Source organism: Drosophila bipectinata, chromosome 3R (assembly GCF_030179905.1).
Source record: "Drosophila bipectinata strain 14024-0381.07 chromosome 3R, DbipHiC1v2, whole genome shotgun sequence".
Classification (NCBI taxonomy): Eukaryota; Metazoa; Arthropoda; class Insecta; order Diptera; family Drosophilidae; genus Drosophila; species Drosophila bipectinata.
In genome coordinates, this window is record NC_091739.1 from 15708546 (window position 1) to 15734890 (window position 26345).

The following is a 26345-nucleotide window of genomic DNA, read 5'->3' on the forward strand; positions in this document are numbered from 1 at the left end:
TCAAGCTTCTGGGCAGACTGTGACAGCGTTTGAAGTTTAATGTTCGTGTTTAGTGTTTCAATTAGAAGATACAGATGCAAAAATATCTCGGAGGTAGCCATGGCTGCAGGGCATCCGCTTGTCACGTTGCCTTGGCTGTGCGGCTCTCCATTGGGGATTTCCACGGAATTCTGGCTTCTGACCGATGGCTTTCGTAGAAAACCAAAAGTCTGGGGGCCAGCCCGGGATGGAGGAGGGAACTTCCGCCACACAAAAGCTCAAGTTGAAATTGTATCTCTCGTATATTTTTTGTTTTCAGTTTTTTGTTTTATATATATATATAGAATTAAGTTTGTCTGGTTTGTCTTTGCTGCATGCACAATTGAAAAGTTTTTTATTTAAAATTCGGTATTTCAGTGTTTACTCGCTTTTATTTAATTTGCATTTCCGCCTCGTCATCTCCTCTCATTCATTCCGTTCAGTTTGTTCTGTTTCATTTTGAATTTTATTATTTAATCCCATGTTTAAACTATGTATATATAATGACATTTTTATCATTTACTTTAAATGATATTTTCTAACCGGCCTCTGTGCGCCCCGAATCGATCGAACGACTCCACTCATTTCATTTATTTCATTTCATTTATTTTAACAACAATTCACTCAATTAGCTCAAATCGCGTCAATCTACATATATTGACATTGGAGATCATAAGCATCATCAACTCTTCATCAGCATCATCGTCATCGTCATCGTTATCTTTACCGTTCTTATCATTGCCCTTCGTTAACTTATGAAATTAGAGAAAAATTCTAATTCATTTGGTTTCCGCCTTCATGTTCATCATTCCCTTTCTTTATGTAATATCAACAATAAATTTTTACTTAATCTTAGGGTGAAATTATTCTTAGAGTACAGCTACAATCTGCTCGCATCGGCTAAGAAAAAGGATCAATTAAAAATACCAAACGAGTCCTTCGAAATCCTAGCTTCTTGTCTGCTTTTTCCCCTTTTAATACTTTTCAATCTTTCCTATATCGTAAAACATTAGATTTTGATTTGAGCATTCTCCTAATCATTTCTCCTGACCTCTCCACTCTCCAATTCTCCTCCTCTACTGATTTCCTCTTAATTGGTGTTTTTTGGCACACCCAGCCTGTTGCTTCGTCTGGGGAGCCCATTACTGCAGCCCCGATCTTTAAGGTATAATTAATAATACTCTTAGTTAATTTGGCCACTCGGCTGCTTTTGTGGTAGTGGGTAGGTAGTTAGTTCTTTTCTTTTCATTTGTTTTTGGTTTTTTTTTTCGGTTTTTGGGTAGGATCGGTTGTTAGATTTTGGGACACACTTCTATGATTTGCATTGCCTTCTTCTCTGAACTAAAAAAACGTTGCCCAGCGTGTCTAACGATAATACTCTGCAAAATTGTTCAACCATTTTGAAACCATAGAATTGTTCTGGATATACGTACGTTGTGGTTGTTGTGTGGTTGGGAAATTCAAGTGGGCTGTGTGGTTGCGGTTTTGGGCTCGAACCAAGCGGTTTCTTTTTTTAGTTAAATACTAAGTTCAATTTTTCAACTTTGATAAGTGATTGCATGTGCTCTCCGTAGTCGTAATCTAAATTCAGTTTTCCTTCGTTTAGTTCAAGGGGTCGGGGCAGGGGGTTTGGGGGAATGTATCTGTCGGATACCTACAGCAAGGGAAAACGCTAAAGAGTCTCAAGGTTTAAGCTGCACCAAAAATAAAAAACAGGGTGGTTTGCTGCTGATTGCTAAGACATTGTCACGTGTAAAGTATCTCGAAAACTTGAAGCTGCTGCTTGTCTTGGGTGGTACTGGGCCTGCTGTGGGTGTAAGATTTCAATTCAAGTCGAATTCAAAGCGATCTAACATCATCTCCTTCCGGCACACTCTCTGGATTGGATTGGAATGGATTTTCCGATTTTCCGTCCGCAATTTCTCCTCAACCCCTTTAGGGGGTTACCTTGGTAAGTCGGTCTCTGCTTTGGCTGTGGGTTAAAAGGAAGCGCTCCGCTATATTTATTCTTATTGAACTTGACTGATTTTCAATGTATCCAACCTGAGTTTGAGTTGTTCGAAAAATATATATGTGTGTGTATACATATTTTCTCATTTTCCTACATGTTTTTCTTTTTTTTGTAATTTTTTTTTTTATATATTTGTGTATATGTGTGTACTGGGTGTGTGAGTGTTGCGTTGACCCGCAATCTCTTCGCGACCTTTGCTAATTATTTTAATTCGTAATTGCTGTTAGTATGTGTGTTTAGTGCTCACTCTATGTTTTTCCATTTGTTTAATTTGCTTTTGCATTTTATTTTGTTTTTATTTTTTGCTTGAATTAAACTCTGCTGCAATTTATCATTTTATTATGTTTGATTGCATTTCTTATGTTTTTTTCGTTATCATACTCATTTCTCATTGAATTCAATTAAACGTCAACAATCTGGTAATTAGTTTCGTGTATATGCTGCTCGGTTTCTTCGAGTGTAAGTGTGGTGACTGGAATCCCTTTTGTTTTCTGTACTATTCGTTATGTTTATTGCATTTAAAATGTGCACCTTACGCTCCTCGTCCCTCCGTAAGTAATTAATTATGTATTACTTGGCTTGAAACACTTGAAATTGCTCACATCCTAACTCTTTCTTCTGGTTGCTGTTATGTTATGTCTCCTGTGTCTATTTTAATTATATTTAATTACGTAGTTTTCTCTATAATTTACTAACTCGTTCAACGCCGCTCTCCTCACTCACAAGATTCCCTCCATAAATAATCCTCTATTTAAAAACAATTGGAGTGGAGTGCTTCGGTTTCATCTGGGCCTTCGATTCTTCTGCCTCCACAGTTAACTTAGACACTAACAAGTGCAAGATTTACATAAGCGTTTAATGCTGTTCTGACTAAATGTCAATAAAAACATAAATACAACAAAACAATATAATAGTGGTAAAATAACACAATGAACGGAGGCCTTCTAAGGCCACTTGGAATGGCAATACAATTGGCAATACAATCTTTCCTAGCCCCCTATAGGTAGAGACCTCTGTCTCTCACCCTATCTGGGATGGAAAACATTTTAAAATTATTACAATTAAACGTAAACCATATAGAGGCAATTACAATTGGTTGTTTGACAATCAACACCTTTGTGTCTTGCGTTGCGACCGCAGTTCCCATAATACCCTTCCATTCTTAAATTATATAGCTCGGCGCCAGGCGCCTCCTATCCTCACTGTCATCTCGTAGTGGTTGCTGTTGCATGTTGCATCTGTTGCTGTTGTTTGTGCCTTGGTAATACTTCACGGTGTCGTGGTGTGTGGTGTGGTGTGCTATGGTGTCATTGTGTGTCTTGTGGTGATGTGGTGCGTTAGTGCCTCAGTAGAGCGCCACATTGGAGGCCTGCGTGTAGGCGTCCCACTCGCAGTCACAGCCCTCGAGGCAGTCGGGGCATTCAAGCTCGCTGTCTTGTCAGTAGAGCCAGGACACGGGCACCCACTGCGGGGTGGTGTGCACCCTTTCGATGGCCGTCTCCAGGGTAGCAATCGTCTCGCTGATGTCGTTGTTCACAATGGTCAGGTCGAAGAAATGGCCGTACAACTGCCGCAGCATGTCCGACTCCTTGGCCAGTCGCTCCAGGCTGCCATCGTACTGTGTAGGAGGATTCAAAGAAACAATTAGGATTAGGAGAGGAATGCTATCCCGACAGAGGTCCCCACTCACGTCTGCTATGTTCTGCAGCGAAGGTGCGGCTATGAAGACGACATAAGGGGTGAACTCCGCGGTGCGGAGAATCTTCAGCGCCTGCGGCTCGACATCCAATATGGCCATCTTTCCCTCGGTGTGGATGCGCCGGATGGTATCCAGCTTGGTGCCGTACATGGCATCCTCGTGGGTGCCTATAAGGATACGAATAAGTCACTGGGACAAGGTCCTGGAAGAGGTTTCATTACCGTATTCCAAGTACTCATTCGCTCCGATATCGGCCATCATTTCGTCGTGCGAAACAAAGTAATAGCTGCGTCCATTCTCCTCCTCGGGCTTAGCAGGTCTCGTTGTATCTGCAATGATATTTATGAGTGTATTCATAAATTGTTAATGGTGCTTTAAAAAGCCATTCAGTTCAAAGTTGACTAACCATAGCCTGGATATAAAATATTACAGAGGTAAGAAGTTCTTACTAAGAACTCTATAAATAATTTTGCAAAGTCGAATGATAGCTTATTTGTGAAGTAAGCAATCAATTGTTCTACATCATTAACTCGTCTAATGGAGTGATATTTTGTCAACGATTATAAGATAAACCCACGTTCAAAGCGTGTGAAATATTAGAAGCTTTAAATCGTCGACAAAATATAATGGTTACTTTCTTATAGAATATTTGGCAAATGGGAGGGCAGAAGGCCATGAACTTACGTGGAATGGGATAGGCGTACTTGTCCGGGTACTTGGAAATCAAGGTGTTCTTGATGTGCCGCCTGCCCACTCCATGGGCACCCAATAGCACCAATGTCTTTCGCTGGAAGTTCGGGTCTCCAACTGGTGAAACAAAAGAACAAATATTAAGGTAAGTTCATCCGAATGGGGCTGAGGCTGAGACCCACCTGGCACCTTGACAACCTCTTCGTACGTGACCACATCGAGCGTGTCGAAGATGGCATTGTGCTTGGCCAGATACTTGTCCCGGCACTGCTTCTTCTTGCGCCCGAAGATGGAGCAATTAACTGTTGGCAATAATGGAGAGCGGGTGTTAACAAACTGTACAAACTTATGGCTAAAAGGCAAAGAAGAGTAGAGAGTAGAGTCGAGCAGCATGCTTGAGAGCAGACAAAAAGCATGCTTACAAAAATCATCGAGCAAAGAGTCAAGCTGCGTTTGCTTGGCCTCAGATGGATGGATGATATAACTATTGTAATGATTGAGATACAAAAGCTCCTGACTTGATTTTATAGATATTTTAAAGGCAACTTAATCGATTTTTTATAGCTAGCTCCTGATCTGAATATTCTTTAGAGTATGTGGGTGATCTTTAAGCCAGCCTAACGTGCAGTGGTGTGATCTTAGGGTTGCTGTGGTGGTTAACTAATTTCTTGGGAAGGCTGGTTATATCTTTTGGGGATTGAAGCGGGGCTCAACGATGACTGTGGTGCTGTGGTCGTGTCTACTGTTTACAGATGGCGATCGTGATCATGGGAGGTATGCTTTCTACACGATTCTTCGCGGCTGGGTGGGGTTCGGTGGTGCCGTCTACAGAAGCTACAACGTTGGGTTTTTTGGGTGGGCTGAGTGGTTCGAGTGGGTGAGTTCATTGTACAAACGATTTTCTATCAATACAAATTCTGTTGTAAATAGGTGTCTGTGTCTATGTTGTATTTGTGGCATAACAGAACTCAAGAAGAAACGTTTAAAAGTCGAGTCTTGACAGCTCTCCTGGCGGGAGGTTTATTTAGTTTGGAGGTGTGTATTTAGTTTGGTTGGGTGGTGGGTTGGTGGTTTGGTTTTTGGTTATATGGTAACTACCTGCTGATCCATCACACCCATCTGCGTGAGCGGAACATCCAGCACCCGGCTCTCCTGCATTATATTATTATACATACAGTTTATATAGCGATATCTTTCGTTTTGATTCGAGATGCTTTAACTAGATATTAGAGTATTGTACAGGTGTGCTCATGTAAAGTGTAGGCTAAATATTTAGTTTGGCTTGAATTTTGGCAGCATTTGGGGGCCTCGCTTTCATTTTTTGGTTAATTTGAAAAGGTTTTTTCTTTGACTACTTTTGAAACGGGGCATGCAACTCTCTGAATGTTTGTGTACAGACTGTGGCGTGTGGCGTGTGATTGTGATTGTGGGTGGCTTGTGGGTGTTAAATGTGGGTGGGCTGTGTGGCTGAGAGTTTGGAGGAGTTAGAGTAGAGAGCGCTTTCCCTTTCGGTTAACTACGAGTTCGTCATACACTTCCAATATAAGTACAATTATTCATATAGCATACGATTTGATTTGATTATATCGAGCATCCAATTACACATAGAGAACACGGATAGTTCGAGTTCGAGATGTCGGGCTTCCGAGGTCGGATCCGCCCTGGGACTCACCCTGCTCCTGCTTGGTCTTGTCGACCGTCTGGCAGGCGATCCGCCACTCCTGCAGCTCCGGCGACGGTATCAGTCCTGCCGATCCGCCCACAGTGTCCAGTCGCGCCTGCCACCAGTGATGATCGTCTTTGCTAATGATCTGGGAATGTTTAAAGATCGAATTAGAGAACATTAAGGACATCCAAGTGCCTCTCGAGTTTTACCTGCAGTATGTCGCCCACTTGGAACGATATGCCCGCCTGGGCACAGGGTATAAGCTCATCATCCAGCGGATTATAATCGAATTGTGCGCGCACGAAAATCTGCATTTGGAAAAAAGGCAAAGACCACAGAAATGAACCAGATGAGCATTAAACATCAAGAAAATCAGCGGATAGTGAGCGGTGCTGGTTGCAGGCCGATGAGTTGCCTTTCCTCTCGGTTTCATTTATTTTCTGCTGAGGCTGCAACCGGCCAGAATTCGAGGCTGCCTCAGCAAAGTGGGTTTCGGTTTGCCGAATGGTGTGGGAAACCCATTTGCATGTCAAAAGCAGCCACGGTAACAAATTCGTTAACAACAAACAAGTCCAGCAAGCAGACTCCAAATACTGGATACTCTTCTTTGGTTTACTTTAAGTGCTTGGTAATGAAAGTGTTTTTCTTTCCACCACAACGGTTAAGCCGTTAGCATATTAGTCACAATTCTAACATCCTTCGGCAGGACATCAAAGAACCTGCTTGCTGGCTTTGTTTTTGGCCAAATGATGAGCATAAATTAGACAAATTTGGGGTTCTTGTGTGAGCTGTGAGTTGCGAGTTGTGGCTTTTGACTTGTCTGAGAAGTCGGTTAATGAATATGCACATCTACTCGGAAAGGGGGAATGGAAATGGATGGGATGGATGGGTTTTTGGGGGCTATGGGCTGTGGGGCAAGAGTTGCGGTTGGAAAATTCCTTGTGTGCTGGGTGTGATTACGTGTCTATTGTTTGGGAGCGTTGTGATACTTACAAGCACCGGAGCGGGTCTGATCCTGAAAAGCTGCATATGGTTGCATGAGGGAAGGGGAAATACAAGGCGGAAGGAACGAACAGAGATGTGAAGTTGTGTTAACGTTCAGCGCAATAATTGCATAATGGATTATAACTACGACTACACCCACTCACGGATGTGGGTTGCAAGGATATACCTCATACCATATATATACATAACTAACACACCCATGAATATTACATCCCTGTGAACACAAGGATATTTATGCCACCGCCCTCTCTCTCGGCAGGCTCGTTAGTTTATAATTTGCATAATGCACTCGACTGCCTGGGCCTTCGATTTTACAGAAACTAAAGCTCCAGGAAGGGCACACTTTCAGCTCATGCTGTTCCCTTAATTAATCCTTATTGATATTTTGATTACGCCAAATAACGCAAATAATCAAAGCCTTCCACTTCATTGAATTTAATAACCTAATGCCAAGGTATTTGGATTAACGAGCTCTGAGGTTGACGGCAGCATTTACGTCCGGAATTAAAGGCTATAGATATATCTATCAAAAGCCGATGATGTCCTTAATAGAATAATTAAACAACTGCGACAAAGCGGATGACACGAAGGCTATTGCTGTGAGTTTCGAATTCTTCTCTGTTATTAAATCAGATTATAACTTGTGGTCTTTATTAAAAGGGTGTTTGTGTCTTGGATTTTAATAAAAATTTCTCTTCCCTTATCCTTTTCTTCTTGCGAACAAATCTGGTGAAACTGTGGGATAATGATGCCGTACTTCTAGTGAAATGTGAAGTCAACATTGTGGTTAGTTTATAGCTTGTTGTTTGATTAGTACGCAGGTTGGCCAGTCTCTGGGAGACAGGCTCTCTTAACAAACCCTAGGAAACCAATTAACACAGGTAACTCACCTCGCAGGGGGGCGGAGCGCTGCGGTACGAAGGAACTATCTTGAAGGTAACAGAACCGCGTGCCTCGCGCTGCAAAAGAAGGATTAAAAGTTGAACGTTTTCAATTAGCAGGCCGGATAGCAGATGATTGAAGGGGATTTATGGGGCTGAGAACTCACCAGCATTCGTTGCAGTTGCCCCACCGACTGGTGCTGCACCGGCTGGCCGTTGATCTCCCGAATCTCGTCCCCTACGTGGAGCGTGGCCTGGCGATGAATCATCCCGCCGTGCATAATCCTGGCCACAATGCACCGCCCGTCCTCGGTCATCTTCAGCGTGATGCCCTGCAAGGATTTGGGTTAGGTCAGAGCATATTTCCCTCCAGGGACTCCTTCGGATGACCGGCTTACCATTGGCTCGTCCGTGTTCTTTTGGAACTGCACCAACCGCACTCGGGTCACATGCTGCAGTTCCCCACCCTCGACGTTGTCCAGTTCGTCCCCGTTGAGGTAGGGCACCATCGGGGGCGGCGTGACGCGCAGCGCCTCCTCCCCGTAAACGTCCCGGGCCACCACATCGTGGCTATGAAGCAGTGCCTGGAAAATTGAAAAAAAAAACAACGCAAATTAATCGCAAATCATAGAGAATTTTAATTTGGAAGCCTATGATTTTAAGACTGTAAGTTAAACAACTCTCATAGCTTTTCTTTTCTTTCTAAAACCCATTTATGAGACAGCTTTTAAGGACCATATTTATTGTGCCATTTAAAGCAAATAAGAGGATATAGCACTTTGAACCCCTTCCCTCTGCGGACTTTAGAATGGTTTCCTAGTGCACTATATTTGGTTTCGGGTTAGCTTAAATTATGGCCAGCAATTAAGCCGGCCGTTATGAGCTGGCCCAAAAAGCAATGCGGTCGAACGGCTCGTTGGCTGGGAAATTAAATTTCCGATTTGCCACGCCTGCCACATACATCATAACCCAAAGGCGAGCCAGGCCGGGCCGGGCCGGAACCGCACAGCATCGCACAACTTGTTTACAACATTAACTGTGCGACATTTGTTGCTCGAGCAGAAAGCACAAAAGCCCCAAAAAAAAAAACACAAACGAGCTGGATAAAAAACACATGGCAGGATGGCATGGATGAAACGCCCATTTGCGAAAAGCCGTTAAAAGCGGCGTCAGCCACAAACGAGGGCACGCACATGACCCCGTGACCCCTCCGGATAACCAGGAATAACCAGGGATAACCCGAGCCGGCGAACGACAAAAATCTGAACAATTTATGGGAGTGAGGCCTCCCCGGCCCCAGCCTTACCCCCTGCTCTGAACCGACTTTATACAATTTCGGTTTTAATAAATTATGTTTAATAACCCTTTGAATATGTTGCGAAATTAATTTTTCCTGCCCTTGCCCTTTGGCTGGAAAAGATTGCTGAGACGAGTGGTACAGGGCTGGGACAACAATATACTTGCGGAGGAATGTCAGAAAGAAAGGCGATGCTGAGGCATTGGGCTAGGCCATAAAAAAGGATTTTACTGCGATGCCATGCCGTGACACTTGTGCCACTCACACGCATACGGGCGACGCACAGCAGGATAATGGAGAGTCAGGAATGCAGGTTATACAAAGTACACTGAAAGAAGGATATCTTGGAGGACATCAAGATGAAGCTTTCAGATGGAGAAGGAGTTGCCCCTCTGAGTTGTAAAATGTGAGATTCAAAATCCCAATTATAGATTGTGTTTTGACTGCTAGGAGGGATTATTATTATAAATCTGGAATTAGTTATATTTAACTTTTGCAGATATACCTGCCTGTCTTAATTTTCTGTTTTGATTTTATAAGGTCCTTTGGAGTTTAGGTTCTTATTCCTTTATTCCACTGTAAATTTACATACGCCATATAATCTAAGTACAGCTAACGCACCGCCAGCACTTTTGCCGTAACACCTTGCCTTGCCCCCTGCCACAACCAGCTTAGAACCCCCTCAGCCGTCTGGGCCCATCAAGTTCATCCCCTAGAACCATTCATCCCCAATCCACTGGCCCCATAAAAAACGCAATTTTCAACGCTGATGATTACTCAATGCCACAAACACGGGCACGTACCAGAGACCCCACAAACGCACACACACATACATACCGTCCCAACCCACACACAGACACCGATACATCCGCTCTCCTCATCACACATACACAGAGTTAAGGGAGAAAGCACGTTTCATTTCCGCCACAGACATCGACCGCAAAGCAAAACTCAACTGAGCAGCTCTCTTTCAAGGACCTCTCGCTCTTGCCACCACACAGGATAAACATCCAGGGATGCCCAGGCCGTCCCCCAACCCACACTCCGCCACCGTTCCTGCAACTATTTTGAGAGCTTTCAGTCAGTCACACACTCCACTCGGAATTCAGAATTCGAAATTCAGAATTCAGCACTCGCCAGTCGCCACTCAACACAGAAGCACGGCAGGACCCTCCGTTCACCGTTCGCCGTTCACCACTTTTGAGTGAATATCCGCAGTGGCGTGTGCATAAATATTTCATAATACTTTGAAGCCTCGCAGAAGGCTATCCCCCTGTATAAGCCCCTAAAGCCCACACCCCGGCCTCTGGACCGAAAACATCCAGTTAGCTGGGTAAACAAGACGATGAGAATGATGATTGGGCTTGGGCTCGGGGACTGACAGGTGGTAATCGAGTTAGGGCTTATCGGGCAGCATCAATTCAATAATTCGACGTATTCCATTCGAGTCATTTTCGGGGGGAAGGATATCAAATATAGTGCGCCTTGATTTGCGATTGCCAAATGGAAATATCTTTGACGAGTCGAGTGGAGTATCCTTGAGATGGTCTTTTGATCCCCGCAGTAAACATGGCAACCGATTCCATTCAATTCCGATTCCGAGGCGTTTCCAATTCAAAAAAGGGATGGCCCAAATAGGTTAGGATTTTTTGAATGGATTGTGAAATAGTAACCCATCAACGGATAAGGATGGACTTTATAGGAATGTTTTCTTTATGCAGGGATTCTTGTGGGGTTCAAATAAGTCCTACCTAGTTATTGATTTCTAAACAAGTCTTTTTATAAAGAGTTTTCCAAAGCATATTTTTTATATTTAAAATTTAAAAGTCTTACAACATTTTTGTTAGCCAACAAATTATTAAAATTTGGTCCTTAATCAAGCCGCCGCTTCATTAATAATTCATCAAAGGACCAGCCACAGAAACCGAGCCAAGTTTAGCAAAAAGTATCAGCATGTTGGATGGAAAATGCCTTTAAATGCGAAGAGCATCCAACCGAGCAGACAAATCAGATTCTTTGGCCTGCTGGCTGCCTGTCTGCCTGCCTGTCCGACCGTCTGCCGTCTTGAATTTATTGTGTTTGCCCATTTGGCCATTTTGGCAGAAGTTTGCAATCCAATTACATCGAAAAACTTCCAACTACCCATTAATGGGAGTGGCAGGCACGCACCACCACAGCAGCAGAGAAGCAACAGCAAGAATTTGACTAAATAAATGGCTAATACAATTTCGTTGGCGTAGAACAAAATTAACTACATCGAATAAAATTTGCTGAACTTGGCAACTATTTAAATGTGTCAAGGCAGGAGGAGGAAGGCCGGAGGAGGTCCTGCGAAGGACACTCGCCTCGGCTCGCCTGGTTAGCCAGACGGCACTGAGCGATAAACAACGTAATCTGATTTCACTTAAAGCCCAGCCCACCAGCCCTCCGGCCACGCCCACTGACCACTCGGTATGAGAGGGGGAAGGTAGGGCGGGAGTTCCATATTTAACACCAAGTTGTTGGACCAATAAAACGGTAAATTTAATAAGCGCTTGACAGGCGCAAAGTTGAGCAGTTAGGTTTAATGCCTCATTAGGCTTTCGGAGCTGGCAGCTGGGAGCAGGGAACTGGGAGCTGGGAGCTTGGGGGTCCTTGTGACATTGATAGCTATGGCAAACTTTCGGACCACACAGGTCCTTCCCGAGCTTCCCAAGCCCCTTCCACGCCCCGATTTCAGCCCGCAGCTGCCTCTGATTTCCATGATTAATACTTAAGTGCTTGTTAAAGTTTCGCCCCAAGCCCAAGAGCCTGAAGGAGGCATCCTTTATATGCAGATGCCTGTTGTTAGCCCCGAGTCCTCTGTATCCATCTCCCATCACCCATGTCCCATGTCCAATGTCCTATCCTAAACAATCAGTTGTGATGAAACCCAGGCCTGAACCCAACCCGAAGGCCTGTCCATTTGTTTGCTGCTGAGGCAGCAGCCACATCAGAGTGGGAATCCGCTGGAATAAACCAACACTCGCAGAAAACTCGCACACATCCCTTTGGCCAGTGGCAGTGTGGAGAGGAAAACTTTGATATTTTCACTATTTTTTTTTTTTGGGGGGGAATTTAGCTAGAAGAACTCGAGCATGACTCGCTTTTAAATAATTCAAGCGACAAAGTTCGCCATTAAGTTTGCACAAATCTTTGACATGCAGCCGAAAAACTTTTCAAAGTAAATCTCCGGCACTCTTAAAATAAGCTAAAAAGGTATGACAAGTACCGCCAGAACGTATATTCAAGTAAGTTTTAAAGTATTAATGGAATTGGCTTGTAGCGCAGGGTCACTAATTGCAGTTCATGTCACTTGAAAATTAACAAGGGCAAAGAACCTACCACTAAAAAGGGAATTCCAAAATTATTTTTGAGAATTTTGCTCTTTAGACAACCATATTAAAATTATTTACCAAAAATATTATCTGTGGCGGCAAATTGTTTCTGCAAAAGCTTAGAGAAAGTTCTGAAGCCCATTAGGCTAAGTGCAGCTTGAAAGAGCGTTTTTAGCCATTTTCTGGCTGACTTGCTTTCAGCGCCTGCTGAGTCAGGTCCATTGTTTAGCCGCCAGTCCATCCAGGGAGCTGGTCATTTTTCCAGCTTTATGCTAAGCCACTAACCACAGTCCATCCATCCCTCACGCCCCATCCCCAGGCCAGTCATCCCCGCCACAGACCACACGAACGTTATTTGTTGGTTTTAATAATTACACAGCATGGCCAAGAGGAAGACGGGAATGAGAATGGCTCTGGGATTGGAATTGGGCTTGGACACGAAGGGATGGCTGGGCAGGGGCTGGGGAAGTGCTCTAGGAGTTTACTCTCTTTAATATTCCAGGCCACACGTCAATTACACACGTACGCGCGACTGCAAATGGCTTCCGCACCGTTTCGTAGGCGGCGGAAGGCGGCTGGAGGAGGTGGGCCGGAAAAACAGACAGCACTCTCGGCCAAAAAATGGAGAACAGGAAAATGTGGGCGGAGGTGGCGGTGAGCCGTTGACAGCTGAATCATCTGGATTAATGCCGAATTTTAATTAGTACAACGACGGCAGTAGCCAGTCGCCTGGCAGGCCTTTTCCCATTTTGCAGATCTCAGTTCTCCATTGCCCGGCCTGGCTTCATTTGTTAATCCCGTACTGCTGTGCTGTGCAGGACCCGCCAGGATAGTTCTGACATTTGCCACCTTATCGGGATCGGAGCAGCGACCACGGCTCCAAAGAGTCGGGCGCCCAGATTAAGTGTGCCCCATATGGGAGCCGAGACCGCAAAATGAATCTTCTCGGGCTTAATTAATGCCGACTCAGCGGCAACTTTTCACTTTAGAACAGGTATAAAAGGAGTTTATGGACTTGTAGATACCTTAAAAGTCAAAAGAGGTTATTGTATCAATTAAAAACTATATCACAAAGTTTTCTATACTTAATAATAAATGTTTACCTCATAATAATCCCCTTTGAATTAGACTAAGTATCTTAATACCTTTTTAAAAATAATCCTAAGCCTTAACCACCAGGTATACCCCAAAACCTGGCCATGAAACCCACAGAGTATTTGCCATGTTTGGGAGCCACAAAATAAAAGCTGTTTAAAGTTTAAGGTGATATGTGAATGCAGCAGGCGCCTGTCAAGCTGTCAAGTCTGGCTCACATCTCATGGCCACCCAGTCCCGTGGCTCAGTATCCAGTTTCACAGGACTTCCAGGACTCACGGTTCAGAGCTTTGAGAACTTTGGGATATTTGTGGGCTGACTGGCCTGTCTGTTTGTGTCGCAGGTTCGGCGATAAGCAGCCCTTTTGCCGCGTTCCCGATTTTCCGATTTCCCTCGTTTTGCTTTGCCCCTTTAATACCCCTGCATGGAAGAGTAACCCCATGAAACTTTCCCGGCAACTTGCTATCGGGACTTATCACTTGGACGAACTTATTGTTGCGGTCCGCCCGTCTTCACTTCCACATGCTCGTATCCGGTTGGGTTTCGATGCGATTATTTGGTGGGGCTGGTTGGCTGGCAGGATAGTGGGATGGTAGGCTAGCTGGCAACCACCGAGACACAGTCTTACAGTTAACATTGCTTTCCAATACACAACATTCACCGTACGACTATGTCGGGGTAATTGAGCGGCATCCTTTTTAGGTCCTTTGGCAACGACAACGGCAACGACAACGACAACGACGGCGGCTAACACTTCCTGCCTATTAGTTGGCATTATTATTGACAGACAGTGTCCCCCTGAGCGCTGTCGTGATGTATGATGATGAGGATGATGATGTTGTGGCAGTGGCGGCGGCGGTGGCATCCCATTGATTGACAGGCTCCCGACTCCGCCAGGATCTCGTTTCTCCCCACCCGACCAGGTAATAGTTCCCAGCCCCTGGGTCCCTTATCTCCCAAACAATGGCAGGCGACATCATTGTCATGCCAGACCGTCCACCCACCCAAACCCCCCCTTCTGCTCATCATTCAATTTACGAGAGGCCGTATCCCGCCGAGAAATGAGTATATGTATTGATATTTTCGCAACAAAAGGCATCTGCGTGCTTTTCGGTGTGGTGTTTTGGTTTTGGGTTTGGTTTTATTTTTATATATTTTTGTTCGGCAGGCAGCAAACAGCCACAAATTTCCGGTGGGTGCGTGCATATTATGCATTTATCGCCGCCATCTATCAGCGCTGGGAAAACTCTTTTCCGACGAACGGAACTCCCACCTTTCTGGCTGACTTTCTGTACCCTATCTGTCTCTCTTTATCATCGTCGCCCCCTCCCTGTCTTTCGACAAAAAAATATTGTACACATATTCTTTGTATTTTTAAGTTACCCGTTTTTTGTGTGGCTTTTTAAAATATTCAACATATGGCTTTCCACGCTCTGGCAGCTTTCGTTTTTTTCCCCAATCCGTCTCACCAACTGCTGCTTAATTCTGCAGAAAAAGTTTTTTCATAAAAATAAATCTGTGGAAATCTGTTTTTTTGTTCTGAGTTTTAAAAACAATAACTCCCCCAAAGGTAATGGTTTTTAACAAATATTTATGGAGGTTTTTATAGCAATGAATCCAGTATATTGAATTACCAAAAGGAAAGAGATTAATTGGTCCAATATTTATAGTCTTGACCGTATTCTGCCAAGGTCTTTTTTAAAAATATAATAATCGGAACCATAATTATTTCAATTCGAAGCATCTTGGCTTTATCAAATGCAGGAAGTACATTTCTGTAAGTGTGCCATTTCTCACTCGATTTTCTTGGGCCTGTGTGTGACTAATGACGCCGTTAGGTAGGCAACACTTTCTACCGCCTCCGCCTCCGCCCACGACTCAACGGCACTTTCACATGCACATCTGCATATGTAAATGTAATTTTATAGCCCTGCGTGTCTCCCACCCACTACCCTATCCCTATACCCACTCTCCGTTTTCTTTTTCTTTGCTGAGCTGTTCTTTGTGTAAGAATACACATTATTATTTTTGCACACTCGACACATTGTCTATTCGTGTGTGCGTGTTTATGTGTCATATGAGGATGCGTATACGTAATATATGAGCCTGTATCCCTTTCTGTGTATGTGTGTGTGTGCGGCATGTAAAATTTGTTTATTCAATTTCAACTAGGCAAACAACGCCGCAACGGCTGCAGCGGCACAAAGGGCGATAACTCACTTTCGTAACAAGTAAACTAATTATTTCTTCACTTTTTTTCTTCACCCTAATACTTGTTTTTTTGTTTTCCTCAAGTTGCTGTTGTTGTTTTAAGCTTGCCTTGAAACAGTGAGAGGTGTGTAAGGGGGGGATTGTTAAATTACAAAATAATGTACACACTTGCTGCTTGTAATCGCTGTGTTGTTGCTGTCCTGACAGCCTCTAACTGCTTGTTCAGGCCATTGTGCTTGTTCATCATCATCAGCAACAGCTTTTGGCTTCGAAGCATGTGTGTGTGTGTGTTTGTGTGTGTGCTTACTCCCAGGGTGGACCAAAATCTAACTCGTATTACCTTCAATGGTTTCGAGCTATGGTGGGGCTTTAATAACTTTAATTGGATTGCTTTTGTGAAAGCTAATATTGTTATTTTCGAAGCAAAAGTCACTTATTTGGCAAAATCTTGTAGCTCAGCTCTATTACTCATACGCCCTGTATCCCCATTGAAATGCCAATTGTCTTGGCCAAATAAAAAGTTGTCAAGCCACCCCAAAACGTAGACACACTTCGTGTCGCAATTAACGCATTCACAAATGAAGAGTGTCAAGGCTCTAGCCAGTCGGTTGGGCGAAGGATCCTTTTGGTCCTCTGGCCCCTGTCTTCAGTCAGTTTGTCAGTTAGGCAGTTTTTCGCCTTTCCATTTCCTGGCCTTCCCTTCTCTGTACAGTTTTTTTGTGTTTTTGTTGGCGATGTCCCCCGAAAAAAGCGCTGCTCAAGTCCTTCCATCAAGATAAAAGTTCTTTCCTGCCTGCCAGAGGGAATGCCAAATGTACGAGAACACTTTCGTGTATGTCTGCCTCTCTGGGTGTGTGTGTGGCATGTGGCATGTGCCACGCCAAGATGGCCAAGTTTGGGCGGCTCATCAGGCATCCTCCAGGTGTAAGTTAGTTAGTCTCGCAGCTTCTGGGGGGTGGAGGCGTTCCCCGAAAATTACAAATTCTCTCATGCATTGTGCCGTCAAACTTGGGGTACTTAGCCAGCTAATGTTCGAGCCGGGAGAAATTTTTGGAATCATTTGTCGGATACTTTAGATAAAGGACAAACAACACGTTTTTATTCCACTGGCTGGTAGATCGAGATAATCAAAAGGGAAGCTTTTTGGCAAGTATTTACCATTACTTTGTACGGTTAATATTCGAGATGGATCAATCAATAGGATGTTGTTGAATTTTAGACATATTCCGAGAAGGTTTGTTAAGGTTATTAAGTTTAAACAGCAATTTATTTTATTCTGTTTGCCGAAGCCTGTTATCAGCTCGTGTCTGACAAGTTTATGAGTCTGAATTTTCGCTGAAAATCCCCTTTTATGTTCCACAAAGTTTCCTCCCGAAAGTTGAAAAGTTCTTTGAGGCCTCATTTACCTTTGATTGGTTGTCACGGCACTGACAGGCGAACTACACACATAAATTGCCTAAAAAATATCAGATTTTCCAGCCCAGCCTGGAGACAAAAAGTTCCTCCCAACCAGGCCTTAAGAGTCCTTAACTTTCAGGAAACTCCATTAAATTAAATCTTATCCTAAGCCTTATACAGTGCAGATGTGTTGCAATATTGTTCCGTTTTTTTCCGCGATATCCCAAAAAAAGTTTGCCATCATTGGCCGGAAACTGAACTTTGGGCGTTGGTGACCACACCTTTTGCTGGTTTTTGGGATGATCTTACGGAAAACTGTGTCACAGCCTCATAACGAGCCTATTTGCTATGCCTCATACCCTCAGAAAAATTGGGAAAAAGAGAGGAGAGGCCTTCTTTGCCTTGCAACATCATTGCCCTGTGTTCTTGTGTAATATTTATGTAAATTTTTCCCTAGCGCCAGAATTGAAAGGCGTAATGGTCTTGCGTAGGAAAAGGACATCCCGCAGCCTACAGCCCAACCGCCTACCACCCCATCGCAGCACACTTTGCATAGGATTCAGAGTTGGCGTCCTTGTGCGTGTTTCGGTTGGCTTCTCATAATAAATGACAACTAGCATATTATGCTCTATAATCGAGTGGAAGAGAATTATTTTGTGCGAACTAATTGCATTAGTGACATTCAATTTGATGCACGGGGAGAACACAAAAGGAGCAAATCCAAAAACAACACGGCCCAAAAGGGAGCTGGGAAAACGACGTTAAATGGCAATTGTCACAAAAAGGCAGGGATTTTTGATAGTCGATCCCCGGCCCCGGTCTGTGCTCTAGTTTCCCATCTCATCACCATCTCACTCTGATGCCACATTTTTAGTTTATTCCTATTTACTCCCGGCCTGTTTGGCTGTTTGGGCCCCGTTCGGGGCAGTCAAGCAAAAACCTGCGCCTGTCGCTGATTTAGGAAAAGCGACCCAAAGCCAAGGCCCAAATCCGAACCCAGGCCCGGCCCCAGTGCATGAGAATACCCAGAAGGGTCCCAGTCATAGTCATAGCCATAGACCCGAACCAGGCAAAAAACTCAACCGGGTCACCGCTTGGGCAATCATGTGAATCGAGCTCTTTATAATTTGCGAAACTATGTGAGCTCACTCAGCGAGAGTGGCTATAGATGTTCCTTTTTCTGTCCTTTGTGATATTGTTTACAAAAGCTGTGATAAAATTGAAGAGAGTGAAGAAAACAACACCCAAGATGTACATAATATTATGACTTCAGATGTGAAAGTTTAACAAATACTTTAAGCTAAAGTCTTAAAGCATGGTTACTATTTTTTGAATAAAATAGGAATTGAAACAAATATTGTTTAAACATTAGCGTCTTTTAAACCCCTTCCTAGAATAGAATAGAATATAATGAATAAAAAAATTAAATAAATTCCAAAATAAATCAAATCCTTTAAAAACCCTAAAATAAAAACTCGTAAAACCCCCCACGTTGTTGAATTATATAAGTATTTATGTATTTTTTTTTTGGTTTGGTGCGTGATTCTGTGTGTGTGCGGCATGCGTATGTTTTTTTGGGGCAACCCAAATGAAAATAATCTTACATGTCGTTGACACATTTCAGAGAGCTCTGCCAAAAAGCTGGCTTTCTCCTTCTGGATGCTTACCTGGCGGGCCAAAATAAAATCAAAAAACACACAACACGGCGAGATTGGAGAGACGCGGCCAGAGACGAAAAGAGAGAAGAGAAGAGAGTTATGCATAAGTCAGAGGTCACAATCAGGTTAATTACTAAATTAGGCTACTTATGGGTTAATAAATATTTACAAGATGTCTCGTATCCAAGGGATACCTGGACACAATGCTAACTAACTAGCGAAACTGAAGCACAGAAATAAAGCAATAAACATTTTGTGGCAAGCTGCAATAATTAGTCAACGGATTTTAGGCGACTGATTGATTGATTGGGGGGTTGGGGGTAACCTGACTTTATCTCTCTGATTTGTTTGACTTGATCACCTGATCTCGAGATGGATCTCACCTGGTGTCCGGAGCAGATGGATCCGTTGGGCACGCGCACCCGGAACGGACTGTGCACCGGGCAGGAGGTGCGCGGCCCCCAGCGCGAGGCGGCTGCTGCGGCGGCCTGCTGCAAGGATAGCGCCGAGCTGCAGGGATTGAAGAGCGCCGGCGGGGGCGGGATGCTGATGGAGCTGAGGCCGCTCAAGCTGCGGCAGTGACCTCCCAGAGCCGCTTCGGCGGCGGCAGCAGCAGCGGGGCACTGGGGCACCGGCACCCCCTGGCCGCTGCTGCCTACGCCGCTGCCGCTCATCCCACTGCTGCCGCTGCTCCCCAGCAGGGACATGTGCGAGCCACCGGACATCAGTGACTGGGAGGTCAGGCCGTGGTGCTGGCACATGCCAATCGTCACGCCCCCGACGCCAACGCCTCCTCCGCCGCCGCCGGACCATTGGCCCGCGCCCGAGCCCGCTCCTCCGCCAGCTCCAGGTCCCACTCCCGCTCCCGCTCCGGATCCCGCTCCCGCACCCGCTCCAGTGCCAGCTGCTCCTGACTGTGGGTCGCCGGCACAGTAGTGATCCACCGTAAAACTGTCCTGGCTACCAGAGCATTGCAGGCGATGCGGGGGCGGTGGCGACGAGTGGCGTGGGTAAATGTTGTTGTGTCCTTGGCGTCCTGTTCCGTGCCGCCCGCTGCTCCTCGTGGAAGGCTCTTACTGGGCTTAGCTCTGTGATATGTGCGGCAGTCGTCGGAAGACAGGCATAGCTTACGCTTAGCTTTCAATTTCAACTTTAAATCATGAACTCTATCGCCTGGGGTTTCCTTGCGTGTCCTGTGATCACAGCATTTCCATCCAAACAACTAGGATTAATAAACAACAACTAACTGGGGGAGGACGCTCGTCTTCAAAGTTTTCAACAATTCTCTTCGGTTGCTTATTGTTGTCGCTGATGGTTTCTTTTTTAGGTAATTTTTGTATGGGTTTAGCTTTAATTGTTACATAAATTCTGTTGCTATCACTGGTAAATTGTGTGTGTACGTGTGAGTTTTTATCCCGCGCTGAATTCGAATTGGCAAAATTATTGTTTCCTTTTTTTAATTGAGCAAATATTTGGTTTCGGTTTAAGCTATTTTTAAATGCTCTATTTTGGGTTACGGGCTGCAATTTCTGCAATTAACTTGTTCATCACAATTGTAATTAATTTTTGTGGTTTAACGATTTTGTTTACTTGTTTAATATTTGGGTTCTCTATCGAGATGTGGGTGCTTTAATTTGATGTAACTTTAGAGTTTAATTTTGAATCAATTTGGTTTTTTCTTTTTTTGTTTAATTAACGATTTTTGAATTTTTGTTTTTTATATTTTTTGGTTTTGAAATTTTTCTAGCATGCGAGTTCTGCAAAGGAAAATCGTTGAAAAGCCCAAAATTTAACGAAATTTCATTCGACTGGATGAGGAGGGGAGTGTGTGTGGGGTGCGGAGTGGGGTGTGTTTGTGTAGGCTTAAGGGGTGTAACTATATACAAGACTCGGCACAGCACAGCCCAGCATGAGACGGGTGCAGAATTTTCTGGTTTAAGGAATTTCAATTTTATGTAGCATACCTTTGAGGGCTTTCGTTGGAAAACTCAGTTCTCGCATTTATTGCAAATAAATTAGATATTTAATCCCTTAGACACACACCTGAACAATTGAAATTAGTGAAACCCCGCCTCTCCTTGGCGCCAAATCTCCGCCCCCGAAAGCAATCAACGAAACAGATGGGAACCAAATGGAGCATGATATGCACTGTGAGAATAATCTATCGAAAAATAAGCTAGAAAGGAGAAAAACCAATCAAATTTTAATAAAGGACTATCCTAGCATCCTGAACCTTCCAGTTAGTTCTCCTTTTAATGGACTTTCAGCATTTTTATCATTTTTTAATCTCGGCTATCGATTCGAAAATGACTCTTTTGTTTCCGTGTACACAGTCCTCTGTTCTAGGCCCCGTTTTAATTAAACTCACTGTCTAGGCAACTGAAAATGTGTATTTTATATGCCTAAAAGATAAAAATAAAAATTTACAATATAAAAACCTGTGTTGTCCCGGGGGAAAAAACACAAAACCTTCGGGGAGTCAGCGGCGCGGCCAGACCAGAGCCTCTGTTTATCTAAACGGTTCCAAAAGGCAATCGTTTGGGGAGAAAGCCTTAAAAATAAAAATAAAATAAACGGCGGGGCAGGAGTAGAAAACAAAGTCTGCTTAACAAAAACAAAAATATAAAAAAAAAAAACGATGCGAAGAACATGGAACTGAGGAAATTATATGCGCTAATAAAGGCAGGAGAAGTATCCGAGTATCCTGGTATCCTGGTTGGGACGGAGAGATAAAGAGAGCCAAAGGACTCCATTGCCAGGCAATTCCCTGGCGACTATCGGGACCGCAGGCGGGGACTATTTATGCTAAATAGTTTTCAACAAATTCCTGCCTTAGCCTCGGTGCCTTTTTTGGCAGCTTTAGCTGCCATCGAATTAAATTAAAACGGAATTGTGAATGCTTAAATAATATTCGCATAATAAAGGAATGGGCGACCCGAGAAGGCGAGGCGAAGGCGTTGAAATGTTGAAATGTTTGCTTTTGGCGCAGCTTCCGCTGAATGCTAATGTGCCACATGCCGCCCATAATTGAATGGAAACGTGCTCGTCTCGACTCGGCTTGGGTTTCTTTTTTTGGATTCGGCTTTATCCAGGGGGCAAAAAAAAAGAAAAGCCAGGGCCAGAAAGTCACCCAAGGACGTGGAAGCCAGAAACTTTGCAGCGGAACATACGCGTTCAAAATAACCAAATTCAATTCATAAAAGATTCAAAAAACCAACAAAGAAAAGTATGGCAGGAAAGCACGAAAGGAAAAGCAGAACCAGAACCAGAAAGCAGAAAAGCACCAGAACCGCAGCCGCTAGCCGAAAACCCAACTCAACTACTCAGTTGAGGTAAAGTGAGGCTTTAGCCTGATGGCAGTCTATCTTCTGGCAGGAGATTCGTATCCTCTGAAGGACCACTGGGGCCTGAAGGACTCCCCGGTCCAAGTTTAGCCACTGAGCTGCACTTGCTCCTTGCTGGGCCGGGAGTAGCAAGAACCTGCAAAAAGAAAAGAAACTGCAAAAACAGAGCTAACGAAACCCAACCAATTTTTCATGTACAGTGGTCGTTGGGAAAAAAATCTGTTTAGTTTTGAAGAGACTAACGAGTTTACTTAGAACCGCCAATTGAATAAACTAGTCCCTTAAACTCTAATCTTAAAAGGAGTGTTTATATTCCTGTCATTAAAGTCTTAACTGAAGAATCAGGACCCTCCTCTAAAGCTACCGTTGTGAATATTATTTAATAAAAAGTCTTAAGCTTTCCGGCTCTCATTAAGTATGCAAATATCTGCAGATGTCGGCTATAGCTGACTGCCACTGTACCTGGGATGCTTTGGCAGCTTCTGCTCCCCCGAATCTTTCCTATATCTTGTGTATATATACACATTTTTGATAAGGCAAACGGAAATGGCATAGGAAACGTTTGTTGGCTTCGCCAGGGGATTGGGGGTAGTTGGGGGGGGGAGGGGCGTTAGGTGGGCGGTAGAAGGTTCGCCCAGGGGGGCGGTGCTGGAGCTGTGCCACCGAGTGGTGAAGTGAAGTGAAGCGAACTTCAGTTTGTTGAGGAATTCCAAGTTTGCAGGTGGGTGGCGGGTGTCGGGTGATGGGTGGTGAAGTGTGGGTGGTGTTGTGTCTCGTTTATATTTTTTTTTTGTTTTTTTTTTTAGGTGTAACTTGGGGTAGCTTTTATTTTTACTTACTGCAACGAAATGTTGTTGTTTCTGTGCGTATCTAACTCGTTGTGTGGTGTTTGTTGTTGTTTTCTGGCTTAATGATTTTCAGAGTACATGATTTTCTATATTCTCTATTTTATGGATCATTCAAATATATAGATATTGTTGATGCACTGGCTGTTTTTTTTTATATTTTTGGATTTAATAGGTTAGACGAGTTTCAGGCTTTCACCGATTCGATTTGGCTCGCAGACACACTCACGCACACACACCCACACTAAGGCCACGCACACACGCGTTAATTTAATTCAATTTAATGGCGTTTGTGAAATCATTGATAATCATTTTTGGCAAATCGATTTAGCAATGCGGTCGAACTCGCTCCTCGGTCGCGTCGCTGTCGCTGTCGCAGCGCTGCCTACGTTCTTGCGGTTGTTGCTTCTCGCGAGAAAGGCCAGAGAGATGGGAGGCGAAATGGAGAGTAATGGAGAGATGGCTTTCTCTCGAGAGAAGCAACTCCCACACATACACACGCAGTGGCGGAGAGAGGGGGTGCGGGAAACTGACCGGATCGGACAATATGCAAAAAAAAAAAAAGATGAAGGAATAATGGGAAACAAGAGAGGCTGCGAAAAAAGTCGCCAAAACGACCACGCACTCTTTTTTTTCCCCCCTCACGTGTGTGTGTGTGTGGTATTTTTCACTCGCGTATAAAAATCAATTGAAAGTTGCTCCCATTTTTCGCCATTTTTCGTGGGGATCAAGGATGTCGGCCATCATTTCATTTTTTTGCGCGCTCAAGCTGTTAAGTAACGGAACTTTTTTAATTGCCAGCTCTCGAAAAAGTTTTCGCCTCTCTCTCCTTGGCTCCTTCTTGTTTTTTTGTAAATTAAAAAGTTTTTCCTGTACATTAGTTTTCCCCAGGGTTTTCCTCGACGTTTGCCGTTTTTCTTTTGCATTTTGCTGCGCCGTATGGCAGACTCACTTCGGTTGGGATTCCATCGTATGTGCGTGCGTGTGCAGCAGGATGTGTGTGCGGGTGTCAGCGCGGTGAGTGTGTGTGTGTGTGCGCTGCTCCTGTTACTGCTACTGCCACTGCCACTCAACTCCTGCTGTTTTCTTTATACCCGTGCGTTCCAGGCAAGGACTCGCTTGAAACTGGCACAGGACCAGCTAGCAAGGTGCACAATGTAAGACTGAGCCTTCGAGCTCCCGCAGCATCCAGCTGAAGCCCCAAAAGAGAGTTGGCCTTGCTCTCCGCCTCTCTCCCGAACTATGTCCTTGCTCTCTGCTGAATGCAGCTTCCTCCAATCTGCTGCTTCCTCCAATCAATTTCCTGCGGCCGCCTCACGAGTGCGAGCAGGACGACTGCTATTTCTACTCCATTTCGGTGGCCTGACTTTTGTGCTGCCCGCTGAATCTGCCGCAGGATGCAGGATGCTGAACGACGTTGGCAGAGCCAGCGGCAGCGACTGTGGACATGCGCACTGCTAGGCTCTGTTGCTGCCACATTTTTCACTCATTGGCAATCGCAATCGCAGACGCTGTATCGCTGCTGGAATCCTTGGCACAGTGGTTGCTCACAGGATACATTTTGGAAGGATTTTTATAAGATTTATTTATTTAAGAGGTGATCTCGTTGAACTCATTTTTAATTTTAAATACTTTTAGGACAAACTAAGGCTCACAGGACGTCTATTTATTAATGGTAAACTGGTATTTCAAGTATTTCAAGCGTATCTTAATTAATAAATTATAATTAAAAAGATTAAATAGTATTTATTATCGATAAATTTAATATTACGCATACGCCATGTGATCCCAATAATGTTTTTTTTTTGTGGTTTAATTGAAAACTAATATTTTTTTGTGACAGTGTGACCTGCTGCAAGCTTCATTGCCACCTAAACCACCTCTGATGATGCTGCCCCACTGCCTCTGCTGGTAGTGTTTGTCTAACGGTACAAACGGGAGCGAGCGTGCAAATATTCGTAATTTATGGCGCAACGTCTGCGCCACGTAGTCGTTAACCCAATCATTGCCGCCGTCACCGTTACCGTTCCCGTTATTGTCAGCAGTAGCAGCAGAAGCGCTGGCGTCATCATCAAAATCAAAGGAATCAGCATCGTCATTATCATCATTCTAGCATCAGACATCATCAACGTTTCATCAGCGAGCAGGAGCAGCAGCTGCAACTGCACTTCTCAGAGATGAAGAGAGAAAGAGAGATAGTGTGGGAGAGAGAAAGAAAGATGGCCAAAAAGTGAAGCAAAGTAGGTGACTTATGTGAAGCAGGGTGGCCCCTATTTGCATGCAAGGCTCAAAGGTCACACACAGTGACATAAAATATATCAATTAATTATTCATCGCTTATGTGGCCTTGAACATGTTTTGGAGTCATCGGGGCGTATGAGTAATGGCTTTCATTAGACAATGTTTGACGAGTCCTTCAATCATTTCGCTCTCGAAAAACTTTTGGGTAAATTTTTCTAATTTATTACTTCATTTAAACTCATAATATGAATGCTGCCAAAGTAATCAAGTTACGAGTGAAAAGTTTGGCTGCAGTACAGTTGGCTTAGTTTGGAGGGCCACCCTAATGTCCACACTTACACCCACTTAGGCACTCAGACACTTGCCAAAGAGGATGCGGGCGTGCGGCAAAAGGATTCATTGCCAAAAGGGGAAGCGCAAGGCAAGATGCGGTGTCAGAAGAAGGTGGAAACCGCAACCTAATTACATGTGGTACGGCCGCACCAGCTATCCATTGGGGCCAGGCAAACAGAGGAGGCAGGGGCGGGAGTGGGGCGGGAGGGGCGGCCCGAAAGGACAGACAGACAGTCGAGGAGAGAAGGCCCCTTTATGAGTTATGAATCTGTGCTGAGGCACAGCAAATATTTATGGAGCGCTTGTTGTGAATGGCAGGCCAACAGAAAAAAGGGGGCAGAGATAGAGAGAGACAGAGATAGAGAGAGAGAGAGGGAGACGGAATCAAGGGGGAAAAGTCGGTGAAAATGAGATGGAAAGGATATAATTCATGTTGCCATTTGGGGGAATCCTCAATGCTCTAGTGGAGGAATTTATGGCCGGACTTGTAAGGGAAATTAATTAAATACAAATAATCCTTTTTGAAAAAATATTGTTTATTAATAAGAATATAAAGGATATTAACCAACGCTGTCCTTATTCGACAATACCCTTTGC

The 26345-nt window shown here is 44.2% G+C and overlaps 1 protein-coding gene across 7 annotated transcripts in view; it reads right to left on the bottom strand.

Moving 5' to 3' along the window:
• Nucleotides 1–2311: 2311 nt before the first annotated feature.
• CASK (peripheral plasma membrane protein CASK) overlaps nucleotides 2312–26345 on the bottom strand; it is a 35765-nt gene continuing 11731 nt past the window's right edge. Inside the window, exons 1-15 of one of the 7 annotated variants that reach the window (XM_043212235.2) lie at nucleotides 24269–24346; nucleotides 23169–23318; nucleotides 19369–20742; nucleotides 8369–8554; nucleotides 8138–8302; nucleotides 7980–8048; nucleotides 7078–7107; nucleotides 6294–6392; nucleotides 6091–6229; nucleotides 5517–5570; nucleotides 4601–4720; nucleotides 4413–4535; nucleotides 3950–4057; nucleotides 3720–3895; nucleotides 2312–3647 (exon numbers count right to left, since the gene is read on the bottom strand). In XM_043212235.2, coding sequence (XP_043068170.1) covers nucleotides 3468–3647; nucleotides 3720–3895; nucleotides 3950–4057; nucleotides 4413–4535; nucleotides 4601–4720; nucleotides 5517–5570; nucleotides 6091–6229; nucleotides 6294–6392; nucleotides 7078–7107; nucleotides 7980–8048; nucleotides 8138–8302; nucleotides 8369–8554; nucleotides 19369–19746 — 1827 coding nt within the window. In that variant the 5' untranslated portion in view covers nucleotides 19747–20742; nucleotides 23169–23318; nucleotides 24269–24346 and the 3' untranslated portion in view covers nucleotides 2312–3467. Of the gene's footprint in view, nucleotides 3648–3719; nucleotides 3896–3949; nucleotides 4058–4412; nucleotides 4536–4600; nucleotides 4721–5516; nucleotides 5571–6090; nucleotides 6230–6293; nucleotides 6393–7077; nucleotides 7108–7979; nucleotides 8049–8137; nucleotides 8303–8368; nucleotides 8555–19368; nucleotides 20743–23168; nucleotides 23319–24126; nucleotides 24347–26345 lie in introns of those variants that run through there. The other 6 variants (XM_070280712.1, XM_070280713.1, XM_070280709.1 and 3 more) reach the window with 6 other exon arrangements.